General features: G+C 34.8%; 1 protein-coding gene across 2 annotated transcripts in view; it reads left to right on the top strand.

The window, feature by feature from the left end:
• Positions 1 to 22,251, top strand: part of AP3B1 (adaptor related protein complex 3 subunit beta 1) — a 263,801-nt gene that overhangs the window by 26,017 nt on the left and 215,533 nt on the right. For both annotated transcript variants that reach the window (XM_055342262.1, XM_055342261.1), the window contains exons 2-3: positions 4,033 to 4,108; positions 17,042 to 17,116. In XM_055342262.1, coding sequence (XP_055198237.1) covers positions 4,033 to 4,108; positions 17,042 to 17,116 — 151 coding nt within the window. The remainder of the gene's footprint in view (positions 1 to 4,032; positions 4,109 to 17,041; positions 17,117 to 22,251) is intronic.

Below are 22,251 nucleotides of genomic sequence, written 5' to 3'. Positions count from 1 at the left end.
AATATGCATTTACCTGATAGTTAATTATCTTAAGTGTTTTTCATGTGCTTCCTGGCATTCCTGATCTTTTGTGAAATGTCTGTTCACCTATTTCAACCATTCATTTTTTCCTTTTTAAGACTTTATCACTCAACCAACATGAGGCTTGAATTTATAACCCCTAGATTAAGAGCCACATGCTCTACCCACTGAGCCAGCCAGGTGTCCCTTCACTATTCTTTTTTTATTTTTTAATACCATTCATTTTTGATTGGCTTGTTTCTTATAAATCATAATTGTTATATAACTTTTTTTAGATTAAACTTTAGACTTTGAAATAGTTGTAGGTTCATAAGCGGTTTTAAGAAATAATACAAAGATATGCTATTATGCTGTTTACCCTTTACCCAGTTTTTTTCAATCATAAACTATAGAATAATATCATGGCAAGGATGTTGACATTGATACATAATTGATATAATATCCACACTCATGTCCAGATTCCCCAGTTTTATATATAGTTAATTGTGTTTGTGTTTCACCTCTTATGTTTTGTGTCATGTTTAGTCATCACAACAGTTAAGATAACTATTCCATCATTGCAGGGATCTCGTTTTGGCCTTTTATATCCACCTTCCCTTTTTTTTAATTTTAGGATTTTATTTATTCATTCAGGAGAGACAGAGAGAGAGGCAGAGACATAGGCAGAGGGAGAAGCAGGCTCCCCTGTGGGGAGCCCAATGCAGAACTCGATCCCAGGACCCCAGGATCATTCCCTGAGCCAAAGGTGCCCCACCACCTTCCCTTTCTTGATCTTAATGTGCAACAGCCACTGACCTTTTTCTGTTTCTATAATTTTGTTATTTTAAGAATGTTATATACATGGAATAATACAGTATATAGCCTTTTAGAATTAAATTTTCTCAGCATATTTCTCTAGAGATGAATCAGAGTTGTCTATATATCAATAGTTTATCTTCTCTGCTGAATAGTATTCCATGCTCTGGATGTACCAGTTTGTTGAACCACTCATCTGTTGATCTATATGTGGGTGGTTTCTGTTTTGGCTGATAGGAACAAAAGCTGATAAGAATACCTGTGTGCAGGTTTTTGTGTATCAATTTCCATTTCCCAGAGATAAATACCCAAGAGTAAAATCACTCAATTGTATTGAAATTGCAGGTTTAGTTCTATAAAACTGCCGAAGTGCCAGAGTGGCTGTAAGTTTTAAAATTCCTACCAGCAGTATATTAGTGATCCATTTCTTCTCTGTCCTCATTATCATTAGGTGTTGTTGCTATTTAAAAATTCAACTTCTTTCTTTCTTTCTTTGCATGTGAGAGTGAATGGAGGGGCAGAGGGAGAGGTAGAGATAGAATCTTAAGCAGATTCTCTCTCCATGCCCAACTGAGCCATTCCGGTGCCCCATTATTTTTTTATTTTAGATGTGAATCATTCTGATATATGTGTAGTTATGTCTTGCCGTGGTTTTAATTTGTATTTCCCTAATAGCTAATGAAATTAATTATCTTTTCATATGCTTTTTGCCATTTGTGTGTCTCCTTCAGTTAATTGTTTGTAGATGTTTATATTAGTTTGTTAGGACTGTCATAACAGAATGCCACAGATTCGGTGGCTTGATTAACAGAAATTTATTTCCCACTCTTGTAGAGGCCAGAAGTCTACCATCAGACTGAAGGCAGGTTTGGTTTCACCTCAGTCCTCTCTCCTTGGTTTACAGGTGGCTGCCATCTCTCTGTGTCCTCACACTGTCCTGTCCTATAGAATCCAGAAATCTGACAGACTTTCTTCATTTTGTTCCTTCCCTCCCTTTTACTCCAAGCTGACAGTGTTTCTGCTGTATAATCTCACCTCTCTTTCTGGCTTCTGCTGTCACATCTGATTATATTCATGAGTTGGTACCTATGATTTCTTGATCATTTTCCAACCACATTTTTGAAAAAAGTCTAGCAATGAGTTCTTGTATTTTGCAATATGGATAGGCTGCTAAGTTCCAAATCTTCAAGGTCTAGTTCTTTTTTGCTTAACAATTCCTTCAACTTATTTTTCTCATTTCATCATTAGAAACAAGGAGAAACCAGGCTATCTTTACCTTCTTTACCTATCTTTACTTTGCTTAGGAATCTTCTGAGCTAAATATCCAAGTTCATCACTTTTAACTTCTGCTTTCCATACAACACTAGAAGAAAATTGAGATAAGTTCTTGCCACTTTGTAACAAGGATTGCGTTTCCTCCAGTTTCTAATAACATGCACCTCCTTTCCATCTGAGATCTCGTCATAATTGCCTTTAGCATGCATATTCCTACTAACATTCTCTTCAAGGCAGTCTAGGTTTTTTTGTTTTTGTTCTTAAATATGCACCTCCAAACTGTTCTATCCTCTACACATTACCTACTTACAAAGCCACTTTCACATTTTTAGGTGTTTGTTAGAACAGCATTATACTTCTGGGAACCAAAATATATTGGTTATAGCTGCTGTAACAAAATACCACAGACTGTGTGGTTTAAACAACAGAGATTTATTTCTCACAGTTCTTCCAGGAGACTGGAATTCCAAGTTTGGTTACTCTTGAGGCCTCATTGCTTGACTTACAGATTATTGTTTCCTTGCCGTGTCCTTACTGACCTTTGTCCTGTGGAGGTCTTTCTCTGTCTTCTTAGGATACCAGTTTTACTGGATTAGAGCTCTACTTTTATGACTTAACCTTAGGATACCAGTTTTATGGATTAGAGCTCTACTCTTATGACTTAACCTTACTGATATTTTTAAAGGCCCTAGTAAAGTCCTCTTCGGGTTTGAGGAAACCCAGTTCAATCCATAGCAATGTCTTTGTCACTTTCCTAATTGAATTTTTTTTTTGTTAACTGTTGAATTTTGGAGTTTGAAATATTTTCTGGGTATTAGTCTTTTGTTTTATATGTGCAATATGGTTGCAGATATTTTCTGCCAGCTGCTATTTTTTTTCTTTCTTTAAGAGGGAGCAAGAGTTTTAAATTTTGATGAGATCTAGTTTATCTGTGTTCCCTTTTAGGGACTGTACTCTTTGGTGTCAAGTCTGAGAACTCTTTACCTAGCTATATAACTGTTTTAAAAATCTGTTCCTCTATGTTGAAGGAAAAGTGATTAGAGTTTACGAATTATAAGTTTTCTTTTGCTGGGGCAGTTTTGTGAATACACTAGGAGAAGGTTCACTTAGAATAGGAGCAGATCAGTTGTGAGCAAAGTAATTTGTTGGGAGATAGTTTACGTTTTCATTTTTTCACTTCTTTGTAAAGCGTTTTATAGTTTTTGCTCTGTACTGTCTTTTAAGGATGTTTGTATAGCAGTTAGCTTTGGAAAATAGCAAATGTCTCTTTTATCTTATATGGTAGCATTGTCATCTGCTTGGTCAATCTAAACTGGAAATGCCGGGCAATCTTACTGAGTGCCCCAGGCTCATTTTTCACAGTCACTGCATCTCATTGATTTCACTGCTAGGTAGTTCTTGTATCTGTCCTGCTTTTTCATCCTTATAACTAACTGCTCTGGTTCATCACCTTATCTTCTTATTTAAATGTTAAAGTTGCCTTTACATAATTCTTTGATTAAGGAATATCAGTAGGGGTTTCCCTTCTTGTTTATGTTCTTTTTTGTGGCTGGGGAGAGGTAGGGAGAAAAACTGACTGCCTTTCTTTAATGAGAAAATTCTTACTTTTTGGCTTATGAAAACATTTTAGTGGTGACTCAAGAAATTGTCTTCTTTTTTTATGATTATGTAGAGATTTTGAGATGAGGGAATCGGTGTATGCCTTTGTTCACATAGATATTTTGCCTAGAATTGAGGTACAATTTTATATTTTTGTATGATTGATGGGCTTTATGACAACACAGCACTTTAATATTTGTAGAGTAGATGAAAAATAAATATTTAATTGTGTATAAGAATGCAGTTTTGTGATATTATTCATTATTTCTAATTTTTAAGAAATGATATCTTTTAATAGCTATGTAATGTAAAAATTGTAAAATGGAATTTTCTTTTGTATAGGAATGAAGATCTAAAGCAAATGTTGGAGAGCAACAAAGATTCTGCTAAATTGGATGCTATGAAACGGATTGTTGGGGTAGGTAAAATCATTCAATTTTGGAAAAGGGACACATAGTGATTTTATTAAATATATGTTAAATAATTACCAAATTAAACACCTCAATGTCCCTTTATATTAGTATTTCCTGTTTAAAATGTTTTGGAAGGAGTTTGGAGTGCCACAATTCAGACATTTGAGTTTTGTTTTTGTTTTTGTTTTCAGAACTTGAGTTTTAAACCTATCTTTTTTGTGTTCTAATTTCCCTTTCTCTAATATCAAGATATTTCTCTTCTGAGATAGAAAGAACTAATCATTTTGAAGACAAAATAAGGTTATATACAACAATATTTTGATTTCCTACCAAGAGGGATTTAGTTTAGCTAAATAGTTTTTTTTGTGTCATTTGACGGCCTAAAAATTGTGACCATTCTTCTGTGTTTCTATTCATTCATTCTTTCATTCATTCATTCATTCATGAGAGACACAGAGAGAGAAAGGTAGAGACAGGCAGAGGGAAAAGCAGGCTCCATGCGGGGAGCACTAGGTGGGACTCATCCCAGGTCTCCAGGATCATGCCCTGGGCTGAAGGCAGGCGCTAAACTGCTGAGTCACATAGGCATCTCTCTTTGTGTTTCAGATTCCCTTCTACCAATAGCAGTGCTTTATTCAATTTGGTATCTTAGAAGTTCTAATGAGTTTCAGTTGTAATGTAAAATTCAAACCGTTGATTCCTATGTTATTGGAGGTGTTCAGTTGTCAGGAAGCTAAAAATATAATGCAATGCTTACATATATATAAAATTTTTAATAAAATATTTTCACAGTTCTGTATGGACTCTGGGTTTTGTTGCATTTGATTTTTTAATACATTTACAGTGAAAACATTGGTTTATTTCAGTGACTGCCTAATGCTAAAGAGTTTTGATTTTGTCTCAGTGGAATTAAATTCATAAAATGTGTCTTTCTCATTGCTACTACGCTGTTCATCACTACCATTGCTGATTTTATTTCCCACATATTTTATATGATGTCAGAATGTAATACATTCGCATAATTGCACAAATAAACTCTTGTAATAAGGTGACAGTGCAACTGAAACACTATTGTTTTCCAGCAGGAAATGCTACCATATGAGAGTTTGAAATCTCCTTTCTTTTCTTGATATATTAAATTCAAACCCCATTTATGAAAGATTATTGTGGGTATCAATATGTTCTGTTAAACGTTGACTTGTTATGAAAATCAGATTTATAAAAGTTGAGTACTAACTACCAGTAGAACACCTGTGGGTTGTTGATTCTTACATTCGGTTTATGTCATTTGTAGGTGATATGTTCAAGATTCTTTGTAAATTTTTCAGTTGTTAATGGTAAGCTGTATAATTACATTTATGGACAGGTAGTTCTTGCTTTGATAATACAGATTTCAGTTAACACAATTTAAATAACACCAATCCTGTAACAACATGGTTCAAATATCAGTTACCAGGGCATATTAAGATAGTAATTGCATAATGCACAAACTTCACCACTAACTCTTGAGTTCACAACTCACTGTATGGATAACAAATATGCCTCATGGTCAGTGACCAGTGATGTCACTTCTTCAAAGTCTTTTATTGATTGGTCACTATGTACATTATTTGGTTTATGTACAGACAGCAAAGCATGTAGTTGTGTTCCCTCCTTGCTTCCCAGTGAGACACCTACATGACATTTTACAGAAATAGAACATGAAAGAAAGATTTGGTCAACAATGATGAAAATACAGCAAAGAAATAAAAAGTGGTAACAATGAAAGTGAAAATCAGGTGGAATGTAAATGGAATTATAGAGAAATAGAGAAATGGTGTCATGACCATTTTTCGAGAGACTATATATGTAGCTGGAAAAATGTAGTAAAGGTGAGCTTTTCAAAAGAAATAAGGAAAATGATTGTGATGAAAAGATTGAAGATATGTTAGAGGAAGAAATGGTGCCAACAAAACTTTACATTAAAGGAACTCTGGGGGATAATTTACAATATTGAAAATACCAAAGATTAAATGTTGGAAGGTGATGTAAACTTGGACAGGAATTTGGTAATTTTTAAGATACAGAAAAGATGATTGTTCCGAATCTTATATGGTGAGAATAGGCAAGCCTATTTAGACTACTCTTGCTAAGTTCATTTTCAATGTTTCTAATGTTCTAAATCATAGTGTACTATAAGTAAATTTAGTTTTACTATTTTTCAGTTTTGTATACATTTATAACTGACAGAATTTTAATATTCTTACAAAATTTTTAAAAGTCACAGATTGATTGCAAGATTCCTAATTGATTATCAGGATTGCTTTGCATGGTTTTAGCTTGCTTCCCTGCAGGTTACAATTGTGCACTGCAATATAAAGCAAACACTGTTCTTAATTTCATTAAATTTTGGCTTTACATTCCATTTAGGTAAATTATTTCACTAAATCTGAAGATACTGTGGAAATTCTGAAATCTGAAAATGTAGCATTTGGTAGTTTTTTAAATTCCTCTTTCAAACTGATAAATAAAAATGGATATTCTCATAATCTGGACTATCATAAATGTAATGTAGGTTTAAATTATCATAAAGAAATATAAATATAAAAAATATAAATATAGCCATATATGCCTAGTACTTATAGATTGCCTCTTATTAGGAAGTTTGTATAAAGGTAACTTTCAAATTTGTTTTTCTAACTACAGGAAAATGACCAGTAATTAAAAATTATTCTTTCACTTTGTATAATGCCCTCAAGATCTACCCATTTTGTCAAAAATGGCAGGATTCCTTCTTTCTCTTGGCCGAATAATATTCCATTATATCTTTATATCTGTATCACCTTTATCCATTCATCAGTTGACAGATTCTTGGGTTGTTTCCATATCTTGGCTACTGTGAATAATGCTGCAGGGAACATGGGAGCACAGATATCTCTTTGAGATAGTGATTTTATTTTCTTTGGATATATACCCAGAAAAGGGATTGCTGAATCTCATGATAGTTCTGTGTTAATTTTTTGAGCAAACTTCATACTGTTTTCCATAGTGGCTATACCAATTTACATTGCCACCAACAGTAGAAAGGATTCTCTTTTCTCTATATCATTACCAACAATTATCATCTCTTGTCTTCTTGGTGATAGTTATTCTAAGAGACTTGAGGTTAATACCTCACTTTAAATGTACACAATGTTATATATTAATCATATTTCAATAAATCTGGAAAAATTATTCTTCATTATACAAGTGATGTTAATATGAATGTAAATTTTAAATAATATTGGGGCATAAAAAGTTTCATCTTCTAGATACATTTTAGAACCAAATTCGCAAATTTTGTTAAAAATTGTTTTTGAACTTTAAGTAGGATAATATGGAATTAATATATTCCCTTGTTTTCATCCTTCTTTCCCTTTCAATAGCATTATACTTATATTTTATGGTTTTTATCTTAGAGAGCTTGTGTATTCCTTGTTAGATTCATTTCTGTGTATTTTTAAATCTTGGTGACCATTATGAATGGTCCCCTTCATTAATTATATTGTTAACATTAATTGTTACTGGTATATAGGAAAACAAATGTCTTTTCTGTGTTCTGCATTTGGCATCCTAATTGAACTTTCTTCTTAGCTCTAATAGTTTTTCGTTTCCTTATGCCTGGATTTTCTGGATAATTATATCGTTGGGAAGGTATGAAAGATTTAGATTTTATTTTCAAATATTTTTAACCCATTTTTTTAAAAATATTTATTTATTTATTTATGATAGTCACACACAGAGAGAGAGAGGCAGAGACACAGGCAGAAGCAGGCTCCATGCACCGGGAGCCAGACGTGGGATTCGATCCCGAGTCTCCAGGATCGCGCCCTGGGCCAAAGGCAGGCGCCAAACTGCTGCGCCACCCAGGGATCCCTAACCCATTTTTTTATATGGAAAACTAGCCTATTGCGCTCTATGCTGGAATTGGATTAACTCCATAGATCAGTTTTGGGAGAATTAGCATTTTAACAGTATTTGCCTTATGACCCATGATCATGATTCTATTTCTTCACTTGTTTAGGTCATCTATAATTTCTCTCAACAGTGTACTATTTTGGTAATACTTTTTCTAAATATTTTGTTTTGAATGCTATTTATTGAGTGATACATTTCAGTTTTCAAAGAGCATTTGTTTGCTAGTTCTACCTTTTATTAAGTAACTAATAGTTATTTTACTTGAATTTTTTTCAGTGAGCTGTTACAGCAATCATTTGTTCACTTTTCCTTTTGTTCAGTTTTTAATTTGATTTCTAGGTAGTACCATATTTCTCTGTGGAAGCTTTTAAAATCATTAAAAAATTTTTCTATTCATGTATGTGTGTGTGTGTATCATTTGACAATGCCTTTTGGCTAGAAGTAGTTTGCTGGAGATCAGTCAGAATTTTACATTGGCTTCAAAGTTTCTTGTGTTTTCTTAATGTAATTTTTAAATTTAAATTTCCCTTTATTTTTCATGAGCCCTGAAAATGAGGTTTTATCACTTTGTACAGTTGCAGAGTAGTTTTTGGGTCTTTTTTTCATAGTTAAAAACATTTAAAGATTTCTGAATTTAATCTGCCAGAAGTTAGAATGTTGGGTATTTTACCACATTATTTTCTATTTTCTGTTATATATCAAAGTACTGGCAATGCACATCTGACTATCATAGTTGGTAGTCCTATGATTCAGTAGAGAATCTTTTCGGCAACATCTACCTGTGAAAAACCATAATAATAGTCATAGTTTATTTTATTATCTTTGGTGATATCTGAGACTTAGATTCATGGGGTAATGTTTCCACTGTTTCATATATATATATATATTTTTTCCAGTGTTTCATATATTGAATAAAGTCTCATCTATGCTGTAGAATCCTTAGGGAAGAAAAGCTACTTACTTCAAAATCTGTGGTCACTTATTACACAGGGACTCAAGTTGAAGCACTCACATATTATTTCTCTTAATATTTCTGAAAAATACATGTCTAATGTTGATAGCACATATCCATATTTTATCTTGGGTTGTGAAATGTGGTGGACTAAGGAGCATTTAGTTAAAATACTGTATTTTAGTATTCAGTATTTTTAGCTAAAATTCTGAGGAGTTGACTACTTGGAGTTTGGAGGAATGGAATATTTGTATTTAAATCTTTGGTGTTTTGAATCTTTGATGTATTTTCTTTTAGCAAGTATTAGATGTTGAAGGTCTTTCTCAGGTAATTTACTTGGCTTTTAGCAAACCTGAACCTTTCTTTGTTGAGAGTCTTAAAATTCTTAGAGTTATTGCTATATCTTATTTCATAGTCATACATATTACAAGGTATTTGGTTGAATATTGTTTACCCTAAGAACATTAAAAGTAGTTTCAAATTTCCAAGTATTATTGTAAATAGTTTTTAAAAGATCTTTTTTTTTTGTTTTTAAAAGATCTTTTTTTTTTTTAATTTTTATTTATTTATGATAGTCACACAGAGAGAGAGAGAGAGAGAGAGGCAGAGACACAGGCAGAGGGAGAAGCAGGCTCCATGCACCGGGAGCCCGACATGGGATTCGATCCCGGGTCTCCAGGATCGCGCCCTGGGCCAAAGGCAGGCGCCAAACCGCTGCGCCACCCAGGGATCCCTGTTTTTAAAAGATCTTAAACCAAATGCCAGTAGTACATTATTGTTGGTTAAATGAGAAAGTTCATATAAGAAGAAGAAACTAATTATGTATAATTCTTACTGTCTCCAGTTAATGTATAATAGACATTTTTGACTAAACCTAGGCATTGCTCATTCCTCTCTTCCTTCCCTCCTTCAACAAGAATGTTTCATTTGTTTCATACTTTAAAAGGATTCATCTTGTGGCTGATGCTGGCATCTTTTCATTGTTTTTGGGTTGGAAATTGCTTAAAGGTTGAGGATTTTTCTGCCATGTCGATATTCATCAAAACCAGTTCCATAAGCAGGCATGTATTTTTAGTAGTGAAAGAGCACCTTAGTGAATTTTCTCTGTTTTGCTCCACTGTTACTCTCTGGGATATAAATCAAAGACCAATTCTTTTTCCATTTCTTCATTTATTCTTGATTGCTGATTTTTAAGAGTTGCATTTGGGTCTGAAACTCTGCAAGATCTATCTCTTTGCTTCTCTCCCCTTCCTTTCCCTTCTTTTCCTTCCCTTCCCTTTTCCTCTTTCCCCCTCTCTCTTGCCCCTCCCTTCCATCTTTCCTTCTTTCCTTTTAAATTAGCCAGTATTTATAAATTGAAAATATTGAACTTTTAAAAATAAACCATCTTTATAACTGAAAAAATGAGGACAGTTAAATTTAGAGAAGCACAATTTCTCTTTTCTTCCTGACTTAAAAAATTAATATGGATTTTTGGATCTGGATTATTCATTACTTATAGAAGAACAAGAACAACATGAAAGTCAGTCATTGTTATACACCACAGTAACAGAACGAAGAGGCGAAAAAATCCCACATGATCATCTCAATTGATAGAGAAAAAGAATTTGGCACAATTCAATACTCTTTCATGATTGTAAACATTCAACAAACTAGGACTAGGAGGAAACTGACCCAAATACCACAGGCTGTATATGAAAAACCCACAGCTGGCATCATAGTCAGTGGTGAAAGACTGAAAGCCTTCAATAAGGAAACAGACAAGGATGCTTGTTTTTGTCTCTTCTGTTCAATATAGTATTAGAAGTTTTAGTTATAGTAGTTAGGCAAGAAAAAGAAACAAAAGGCGTACAAATTGCAAAGGAAGAGCTAAAATTATCTTTGTTCACAGACAAAATGATTTCATATTTAGAAAACTAAATATTTTACCAAAAACTTTTAAAAGTGGTAAACAATTCAGCCAAGGTGCAGTATAAAAAAACAACACATAGCAATTAGTTGCGTCCAGCACAAACAATGATAATCTGAGAAGGAAATTAAGAAAATTGTCCCATTTACAATAGCTTCAAAAGAATAAAATACCTAGGAATAAACTTAACCAAGGGGCAAAAGACTTATACCTTGAAAACTGCAAAATATTGCTGAAAGAAAAGACACAAATGGAAAGACATCCTCTCTTTATGGATTGGAAGACTTGATATTTTTAAGATGTCAGTATCAAAGTGATTTACATAATCAGTGTAATTCCCATCAAACTCCCAGTGATGGTATTTGCAAAAACAGAAAAATCTATCCCAAAATTCATATTGACTTTGAATAGCCCAAACATTCTTTTTTTTAAAAAAGTTATTTTATTTATTTATGATAGGCACACAGCGAGAGAGAGAGAGGCAGAGACACAGGCAGAGGGAGAAGCAGGCTCCATGCACCGGGAGCCTGATGTGGGATTCGATCCCGGGTCTCCAGGATCGCGCCCCAGGCCAAAGGCAGGCGCTAAACCGCTGCGCCACCCAGGGGTCCCCAGCCCAAACATTCTTGAACACATTTTATTTATAAGTCTCGTACTTCCTGATTTGAAGACTTAATTCAAAGCTACAGTAATCAAAACAGTGTGGTAGTGTCACAGAGACAGACATATGTACCCAGTAGAGCATGCAGAAGTAATACCTTATGTATATGATCAAATGATTTTTGACAAGGGAGAGTGACCATTCAATAGTAAAAGGATAGTCCTCAACAAATGGTGTTGGGAATCTAGATATCTACCTGGAAGAAAATGAATTTAGACCTCTCCCTCATGCTATATGTAAAATAAGGCAAAATGAATCAAAGACCTACATGTAAGAGTTAAGACTTACAGAGGAAACACAGGACTAAAACTTAATGACATTAGATTCGTCAAAGGTTTCACTAAAACGTGAGCAAAAAAATAAAAAAAAAATGGGTAATTTGAGCTGTATCAAAATTAAAATCTTTGTGTATCATATGACAGTGTGATGAGGCAACCGACAGAATGGGAAAAAATATTTTGAAATCTATAAAAAACCATCTCTTCATCATATAGGAATTAATACCTAGTGTATGTAAAGAAGTCATACAATTCAATATCTAAAAAGCAGCCCAACTGAAAATAGGTAAAGTATTTGGACATTTTTCTTGTTTTATACTTAAGTAGTAGGTAATATTAGGGGCATTTATGGTTAGATGATAAGTTATGCCAGGGAAGGAGGTCTTCTATATGCACTTACTCCCCAGTAGAAAGTAATGTGTAATTTTTTTCCAGAGTGTATGACTTGAACTACATCACATAGAAATACTTTGGAATTGCTGTCATATCTGAAATAATCTGGTATTTTTTTTATCGTATCTGAAATAAAAAATGTCCTGGATTAATTCAGTGGCAAAATGAATATAACAGAAGAAAGAACCAGAAGTTGAAGACAGATCATTAGAAATTAGTCAATTTGCAGAGTAGATTAAAAGGAAAAGAAATGAATACAGCCTCAGGGTTTTGTTGGATAATACCTAAAGACCTAATATATGTTTAAAGAAGAGAAAGAGATTGGGACAGTGAAAATATTTGAAGAAATAATGGTTGGTAACTACCCAAATTAATGAATGACTTAAACTTAGGGTTGAAAAGTTCAGAATATCCCAGTCATAATAAACTCAAAGAAAACCATGCCTAATCGCAAAGCAATTGAACGGTGTAAATCCAAAAATAAAAAGTAATCTTGGATGTACCTGGGGAAAAAAATGATACATACAAGGACCAATGATTTAAGTAACTCCATATTTCTCATCAGAAACCGTGGGAGCCAGAAGACAGTGGAATATTTATCTATCTATCTATCTATCTATCTATCTATCTATCTATCTATTTGTGTGCGCAAGCAGGGGAGGGGCAAAGGGAGAGGGAGAGAGAATCTTAAGCAGGCTCCATTCTCAGCATGGAGCTTGACACTGGGCTTGATCTCACAACTCTGAGATCATGACCTGAACTGAAATGAAGAGTCAGATGCTCAATTGACTGAGCTTCCTAGGTGCCTCTGGAGCATCTTTTAAGTACTGAAAGAAAAAAGAGGTAATACTTCAACAACACAGGTTTGAATTGCATGGGTCCGCTTATACATATTATTTTTATAGTATAGTACTGTGAGTGTATTTCCTTTTCCTTATGATTTTCTTAAAATTTTCTTTTTTCTAGCTGTATTGTAAGAATACAGTATATAACACATATAACATGCAAAATATGTGTTAATAGACTGTTTATATTATCAGTAGGGCTTCCAGTCAACAGTAGGCTATTAATATGAGGGGAGGAGTCAAAAGTTACATACACATGGATATTCAAATTGGCAGGAGGTTGGTGCCCCCTAACCCCTGCATTGTCCCAGGGTCCACCATATTTGGTAAGCATAAAGGACTAATTTTATTCTTCTTACATTATACTGAGAGGTTTTTAATGGCTATAGATAAAATATATATGGTAGCTATAATATAAAGGCTAGCAGGAAGGTAGGATTGAAAGGGCCTATCTGGTAAGGTTTCTACATTTCATTTGTCCTGATTCAGTATTAACTCAAAGTAGACTGTGAAAGATACACTTCTCTATCTATCTAAATAATCCCTAGGGGAAGAACCACTAAAAGTTTTACAAGAATATGCAGGCAAAAAAAATCAATTTAAAAATTAAAATAGTGAATACTGAAATGCTCCCAAATAATGGGAATGACAGGGGTCAGGCAAAAACACAGGCAGTAAACAGAAAACAGGTAGTAAAACTGTAGACATGAATCAAACCACATCAAAATTACATTAAATGTGAGTGATCTAAAATTACCAACTAAAATAGATTGTTAGATCAGTTGAAAATATCAAGATGCAACTCTATGTTCTCTAGGAGAAACCAGCTTTTATTTATTTTTTTTAGAGATTACTCATTTATTTAGTTGAGAGAGAGATATAGCAAGAGAGAACCTGAGTTGTGGGGAGGGACAGAAGGAGAAGCAGACTCCCTGCTGATCAAGGAGCCTGATGCTGATTAGGGAACTGGATTCAGGGCTTGATCTCAGTACCCTGGGATCCTGACCCAAGCTGAAGGCAGTCACTTAACTGACTGAGCTACCCAAGCACCCCAAGGAGAAACCCACTTTTATTATAAAGACATAGATAAATTAAAAATATAAGGACGGGAAATTTATACTAGGAAAACACTAAACATTAAAAAGCAGCTCTCACCCCCACCTTAGCACTTTCATTTTTCATATAGTCCTTTTGTTTCTCATAGTACTCTCTTTTACCATCTCACGTATTATCTTTGTTTATTGTCCCTCGCCTTCATTAGTAGTTAATCTTTAATGGGCAAGTGTATACTGTTTACAGTTGTATCATCAAGGCCTACAATAGTCCCTGGCATGTAGTGTTCTCTCAGCAAATATTTGTTAAATGAATTTGACTCAAGGACTTTTTCTTCCCTCATCTGTTAGCATCTTTATATATGGTGTTCTGTACAACAGCTGGGGAATCCTTGGAATTGTATATAGTAGGGCAAGATCGCTAACTTCAGGTTGTTATTGAATAACTGAAACAGTGGACCCTAGAGAACATTTGATCCCTGTCTTCTTATTTTACAAATGAGGAAATTGAGGCAGGTGTAAAATCATACAAAGATGTTTTAGGTGCAGTATTTTGTGAACTTCTGTACTACTCAGCAGGTTTATAGAATATTCAAATCAGGGTGCCTAGGCAGCTCAGTCAGTTAAGCGTCTTTCAGCTCAAGTCATGATCTCAGGGTCCTGGGATTGAGCCCTGTATGGGGCTTCCTGCCCCATAGCAAATCTGCTTCTCCCTCTCCCTCCGCCACTCCCCCGCTCCCTGCTTGTGCTCTCTCTTGCTCACTTGCTTTCTCTCTCAAATAAATAAATAAAATCTTTAAAAAAAAAAAAAAACCCAAAATACTCAAATCATAATACGACATGTAAGGAAATAGAATATAAAAAGACTAGCTTGTATTAGAGTATTATTAAAGCTATCCTATAGAGAGGTCTTTTTTAAGATTTTATTTATTCATGAGAGAGAGAGAGAGGCAGAGACATAGGCAGAGAGAGGCAGAGACATAGCAGAGGGAGAAGCAGGCTCCCCATGGGGAGCCTGATGTGGGACTCGATCCCAGGACCCTGGGATCATGACATGAGTCTAAAGTATAGGCTCAACTACTGAGCCACCCAGGTGCCCCTGTAGAAAGGTCTTATTGAGAAATTGTTAACTGGGATTATAATGCTTAAAATATCACATATATTGTAAAACATTTGTTATACATTTTTAAAACTAATACTCTATTTTTTAACTAGTTTCTTAGATTTAATGTGTAATTCATAAAGAACCCCTTTTCAGAAAGTTATCCTATAGTTTAAACTTTATTTTGTAGCTACCAAAGTTTTGACTACTAATAGACCTGAAGATATATTCTGGTAATAAGAGTAAAGGAAATGGGGGTATAGGGAGACATACAATTAAAATAAGTAGAAATGAAACATAGCACATAGAAAATTCCAGATGAAAAGTGTGAATTAAAAAATTCTAGAGGAAATTAGAATTGGATGACATAGTAGGCTAGATATTAGAAGATGGTTCTAGGAAGGGATAATGATTAAAGTTTGAGAGAATGTGTAAAGTAAAAAGAATTGATTTGGTAGTGTGATATGAGTATAGGCATAGAGGGACTAGAGAATGTTCTGGTAGTAGTAGGTCAATTTACTTTGATAATACATGGTGAAAAACAATAATGATTGATGTGCTTAAAAGAGATGTTGCAAATTGTGAGGGCATTTAATATTAAGTGAAATAGTTTGGATTCTTAGGCAGTCAGGGGCTTTTGAAATCTTTGATAGAGGCTGACAGTGTACATGGTAATGTTTTAAGCTTGTGAAACTGTCAGTGATGTACATTATGGACAGGAATCAGAGACCATTGGAAAAGTCCTTTGTGAGGTGATAGTGACCTATTTTAGGATAGTAACAGTGAGAATTAATGTGATTGTACAAATAAATTACAACGGGACTTAGATATTTTATAGATTTGAGTAATTCTGTTGGTTTCTGGTATCTGGGAAAACTGGTGGAAATAGGAAGTTGTAGCATGAATGCCATTTTATTATGGAAAATAAGTGGTTTTAGACAGCAAGTTTGAAATGAGAGAGACATCTAATAATGTCCAGTTACAGAAGTGGAATTAGGACTGAGAGTTAAGGCTAGAGTTTGGAGAGTTGATCCCCATACTGGTGAGAGTTAAGTCATGAAGGTGAATGAAATGTTAGAAGTTTCAGAGATTGTAGAGTAGTATAGCTTGAAAAGATGGTGGTGCACAGAATTTTAGTGGGCAGAGAAGAGGACTTGGTGAAAGGAACTTTGAAGAGTAATAGTTGGAGAAGTAGGGAAACCCATGATGAGAAGGCCAGGGGAGAAATAGTTTGTTCCAGATAACATTGATTTCACACACCCCTGGCCATCCCCATTGCAAATGCAGTATAACTTTAAGAACCTGGAAAATAAAGAACAATGTAAATATTTAAAAGTATTTATAGTCTCATTAGCTATAAATGAAAACTATTGTAAATAAATATCTTATTATGTCTTAAATTACTGTATATTTCTTCTTTAATGTGTCTATATATTTGTATGTTAATACCCAAGAATTATTTGTTCTTTGATGCAGATAGTTGAGATAAGTAATAAGTAAGATAACTCAAAAAGATTTCAGCTTGTTGGGATGCCTGGGTGGCTCAGTGGTTGAGTGTCTGAGTCCTGTATCAGGTTCCCTGCATGGAGCCTGCTTCTCCCTCTGCCTAGGTCTCTGTGCCCCCCCCCCCCATTTCTCTCATGAAGAAATAAATAAAATCTTAAAAAAAAAAAAGATTTCAGCTTGTTAACTTCATAGCTTATTTGCTGATTCAGTTTTCTAAATATTTAATGTATGTAGAATTTGTTTTTTTTTTTCAGAATACTAATTTTAAAAATTTTAGCTCTAATACTCCACTTTTATTCTTCAGATGATTGCAAAAGGGAAAAATGCATCTGAACTGTTTCCTGCTGTTGTGAAGAATGTGGCCAGTAAAAATATTGAGGTACGTTTTTTTTTTTTTAAATATTTTATTGATTTATTTATTTTACAGAGAGTGTGCCAGTGCGCACGAATGTGCTGAGTGAAGTTGGGGGTGTGGCAAGGGAAGAGCAGAGCGGGAGGGAGAGAGAGGGAGGAGGGGAAAGAATCTCAAGTAGACACTGTGAGCAATCCCGGGATCATGACCCCAGCTAAAACCAAGGGTCTGACACTTAACCACTCAACTGGCTGAGCCACCCAGGTGCCCTTGGGATACTATTTTGATTCATTATTTTCATGATTCCTTTTGTTGTAAAAGAATCATGTATTTTTAAGTTACTTTGAATTTGAAATGCAACAAGATCCGTAAGTATCACTAGATTTTTTTTGTTATAGTTAAGATATCCATAATCTTTTTTTTCTAAACTTTTCTGACACCTCCTGCTTAAAACTCAAAAGGTCAGAAGGATCGTGAGGCCCCGTTCACGGTCTGTATTCATACTGAAAATCAAGATCAAGTGAGCTTTTGCCCTTCTGCTGCAGGGGAGGTTTTTGTCCTCCCTGAGCTCGCCTTAGGACACCTGCGTTACCGTTTGACAGGGTCGCCCCCGCCAGAAGCGAGAGACCCTTAGGGCTTGCCTCCCTCCCCCACCAGGTCAGTGAATAATACGATAAGAGTAGTGGTATTTCACCGGCAGCCTCGCAAGGCTGGTGGCCCCTGCCCCACCCCCTCACGGGGATGGAGGGGCACCAGGGGCCTCCCACTTAAGGATATCCATAATCTTAAATGAATAAACAGTATTTGGATTTTTGGATGGAAAATGTGAAAAGTAAATTGAGATTAATTCACCTGGGTGAATGATGATCATATTCTTAGAAGCCTGTGTACTTTAAATTCTGCTCTAGGTATTTAATTTTGAGATAGCACATGTCCAGTGAAACAGACCTAAGTTCATGCAGTATTAGGTCAGTGTTTGAACCCAAGTATTATCTCTCCAAATGTAGTGTTCTTTTTGAAACATTTTAGTTTTGGTATACCCTGCCTCTGTACAGCAGGAGGTGGGCAAAAGCAGGATGTGTCATGAGCCTTTGATTACTTTTCTCTGTGTGCATTTCTCAATGGTGTTTGAAACAGAAAATCAAAGAACTTTGAGGCCAAGGTATTTGTTGGGTCAAATGGACGAATGGCTTTTGATAGAGTGCCAAAATAAAAATAAGAGCCTGTGTAGAAACCATTGAATAAGATGAGTAGGATGAAGAGTTCAGTGAAGGGGATAAGAGATTGATTTGAGCAAATGGCTTGTTTTTAAAAGAATAAAAGGCAGTTAGGAAGAGGACTGAATGATCATGTCTCTCATGCATCTGTCAACTGGTATGGTAGTGATTGTCTGGAGGATATGTTTACTCAGTAGGAAGTAGTGATATATGTGTGAGAATGAAAATGTCAGCACACATGCTTCCTCTTTGCCCATTGCTAACAACTGTGAACATCCACTGTGAGGAATGTGCTTGGCTCTGTTTTTGGGTCTGGAAAGTTTGACAGAAAGAGCACTCTCCATTGAAGAATATTTTCAAGGGCTTAGTGACATCAGGGCAGATGTTTTAGGAGGCGATAGATGTAGCATAAGAAGCAGAAATTAAGGATATAAGGAAGTTTTTCACTTATAATCAAGTATTAATATTGCTGTTAAAGCTGTATCTCTGTTTTATTTAGTAGGTGTACAGTGTACATTTTTATCTTACAACAGTCTACCGCTAGGATTTACAATATCACTGCTTTCAAGGAACATAATAACACTTCACATATACTTTGAAAACCTTAGGACAATAAATTTCCATTTCTTCCTCCTACCTTTCCCATGTTATCATGCATTTTACTTCTAAAAATGCTAAAACCACCTAAAAATAAATGGTTATTTTTAGTCAGTCATCTTTTTGAAAGATTATTGAAGGATGCCTGAGTAGCTCAGTGGTTAAGCATCTGCCTTTGGGTTGGGACATGACCCTGGAGTCCCGGGTTTGAGTCCCACATCAGTTTCCCCTTGGGAGCCTGCTTTTCCCTCTGCCTATGTCTCTGCCTCTATTTCTCATGAATTAAAAAAAAAAAAGATTATTGAAATATAGTTAATATGCCAAAACTTTTAAAGCATGCCGTTTAATGACATGTAGTGTATTTACAGAATTATACAAGCATCACTACCATCTACTTCCTCTATATTTTTGTCACCTCAAAAAGTAATCCTGCTTTCATTAGCAGTCATGCCTTTTATACCCCATCCCTAGGCAGCCATTAATCTACATTCTGTTTCTATGGATTTGGCTATTCTGGGCATTTCATATAAATGAAGCCATATAGTATGTGATGTTTGTGTCTGGCTCCTTTTACTTAGTGTGATGTTTTCCAAGTCCGTCCATGTTATAGTGTGTATCAGTACCTCATTCCTCTTTATTGCTGAATAATATTCTGTGGTATGGATATAGTGAGTTTTGTATATTCATTCATCAGTGGCACTTGGGTTGTTTTCACTTTTTAGCTATCGTGAATAACATTACTTTAAACACTTTGTACAAGTTTGTGGACCTATGTGTTCATTTCTCTTGTAGTGATTTTATGGTTACTATATGTTTTTTTGAGGACTTATCAAACTCTTTTCAACAGTAGCTGCATCATTTTATGTTTCTATCAATAATGTATGTGAGTTACAATTTCTCCACATCCTCACTGATACTTTTCTTTTTTGAAAAAATTACTTTCTTTTAGATTATAGCTATGCTAGAGGGTATGAAGTGGAATCTCATTGCTGCTTTTGCAGTTTTTGATTTGCTTTTCTCTAGTAAAAAACCGTTGAACATCTATTGGCCAGTTCTACATCTTCTTTGGAAAAATGTCTATTTAGATTCTTTTAACATTTGAAATTGAATTGTCTTTCTGGGGCAGCCTGAGTGGCTTAGCAGTTTAGTGCCACCTTCAGCCCAGGGCCTGATCCTGGAGACCTGGGATCCAGTCCCGTGTCGGGCTCCCTGCATGGAGCCTGCTTCTCCCTCTGCCTGTGTCTCTGCCTCTCTCTCTCTGTATATCTCATGAATAAATAAATAAAATCTAAAAAAAAAAATTTGTCTTTCTGTTGTTTATTAGAATTCTTTATATATCATGAACACTAGACTCATATCTGGTGTCTAATTTGCATATATTTTCTCTTGTTCTATGGATTATCTTCATTTTCTTGATCATGTCCTTTGAAACACATTTTACATTTTCATGAACTCCAATTCATCTCTTTTTATTTATGTGCTTATACTTTAGGTATTATACTTAAGAAATGGATGCTTAATCCAAAGTCATGGAGAATTATACTTGTCTTTCCTAAGAGTTCTGTAGATTCAGCTTTAATATAGTACTGTGATCCATTTTTAATTCATCTGGGTGCTTAATCCAAGGATCCAATGATTTATACTTGTCTTTCCTAAGAGTTCTATAGATTTAACTTTTATATATATGGCTGTGATCCACTTTGAATCTCCAAGAAACTACTTATCTGCTTTCTGTCACTATAGTTTTGTCATTTTTTGAATTTCTTATAAATTAAACCAGACAGTATGGTATCTCTGTTTGATTTCCTTTACTGAGGAATCTTGAGATTCATCTATGCTGTTTCCTGTTGTCACATTTTGTTCCTTTTTGCTATAATCTGATGTTTCACAATTTTTACATTGACTTGTTACAGTGCACTTGAATAAAATGCTATATGTGGTCATGTATTTTAATTTTTGTTTAATTTTTTTTTCTTTTCTAAATACTTAGATCAATTGCATTGTCTGAGAAATGGATATTTAGTTTTAAGAAAATAGTGTATGGAGTTTTCCAGAGTGGTTGTACCATTTATATTCCCACCAGCAATTGTATGTGAATTCCAGTTGGTTCACATCGTTTCTGACTTGATCTTATTAGACTAGATCTTATTAGACTCAACATTAGCCACTTTGGTAGGTGTATAATGTTATTTCGTTGTGCCTTTATTTGCATTTTCTTATATTTAGTGATGCTGAGCATCTTTTTATGATTTATTGGCTAGTTGTATCTCTTCTAAACTATTCAGATCTTTAGCTTGTTTTTAAATTTTTTTCTTATTTTTAAAGTGTAAAAATTCTGGTACCAGTCTTCTGTCAGATAGTTATTTACTCTTACTTATTTTCTCTTGGTCTGTGGCCTGCCTTTTTTGTTTTAATATCTTTTTAAAAAAACAAACATTTGATTTTTGATAAAGTCCATTTTATCTGTTTTTTTTTTTTTCAGTTATACTTCTTGATTTTTTGTGACCTGTTTAAGAAATCTTTGCCTAACCTAATGTCAAAGATTTTCCTGGTTTGTTCTAAAAGTTTAATAGTTTCAGCTATTGTATTTAGGTCTATGATCCATGTCATAAGTCTGTGATCCACAGGTTCTGTGATTCACTGGGAGGATTCAGAAGACTCAAGATATAGTCATACTGATAGCTATGATTTATTACAGTGAAAGACACATAGCAAAATTAGGCCCTGAAAGAGGTATGTGAGGTGAAGTCCAGAGGAAATTAGATACAAACTTCCAAGTTTCCTTTCCCACTGTTTTTCCCAGTGACAGTCAATTCCTCCAGCATCAATTGTGACAAAAAGTATGAAGTGGTGTCCACTGGGAAAGCTTATTAGTGACTAAGTGCCCATGTCTTTTGGGGCAGGGGTGGGGGCGCTGTTCATATAGGCATTAACTGTCTAGAAAGTGCCAAAATTCCAGACTCCCTGAAAGAAAGCAAATGTGTGTTTGTTTTTGTTAAAGATTTTTTTTTTTAAACTTATTCATGAGAGACACACACAAAGAGAGGCAGAGACACAGGCAGAGGGAGAAGCAGGCTTCATGCTGGAAGCCCGATGTGGGACTCAATCCCGGGACTCTAGGATCACACCCTGAGCCAAAGGCAGACTCTCAACCGCTGAGCCACCCAGGCGACCCAAGAAAGCAAATGCTGAGCATAAACCATATTGTTTGTATGTAAACCCTCTTTCTCAGTTAGAGAATGTGGAAATTACCCTTGAAATTCAAGTTCCCAGATGCCATCAGGCCAACTTTGTAAGCAGACTTTCTAAGGATAGCAATCTCTGGCCTACTATATTAATTCTTTACTG

The sequence above is a fragment of the Nyctereutes procyonoides genome, unplaced genomic scaffold (assembly GCF_905146905.1).
Source record: "Nyctereutes procyonoides isolate TBG_1078 unplaced genomic scaffold, NYPRO_anot_genome, whole genome shotgun sequence".
NCBI lineage: Eukaryota > Metazoa > Chordata > Mammalia > Carnivora > Canidae > Nyctereutes > Nyctereutes procyonoides.
This window is presented reverse-complemented; position numbering and strand designations above follow the sequence as displayed.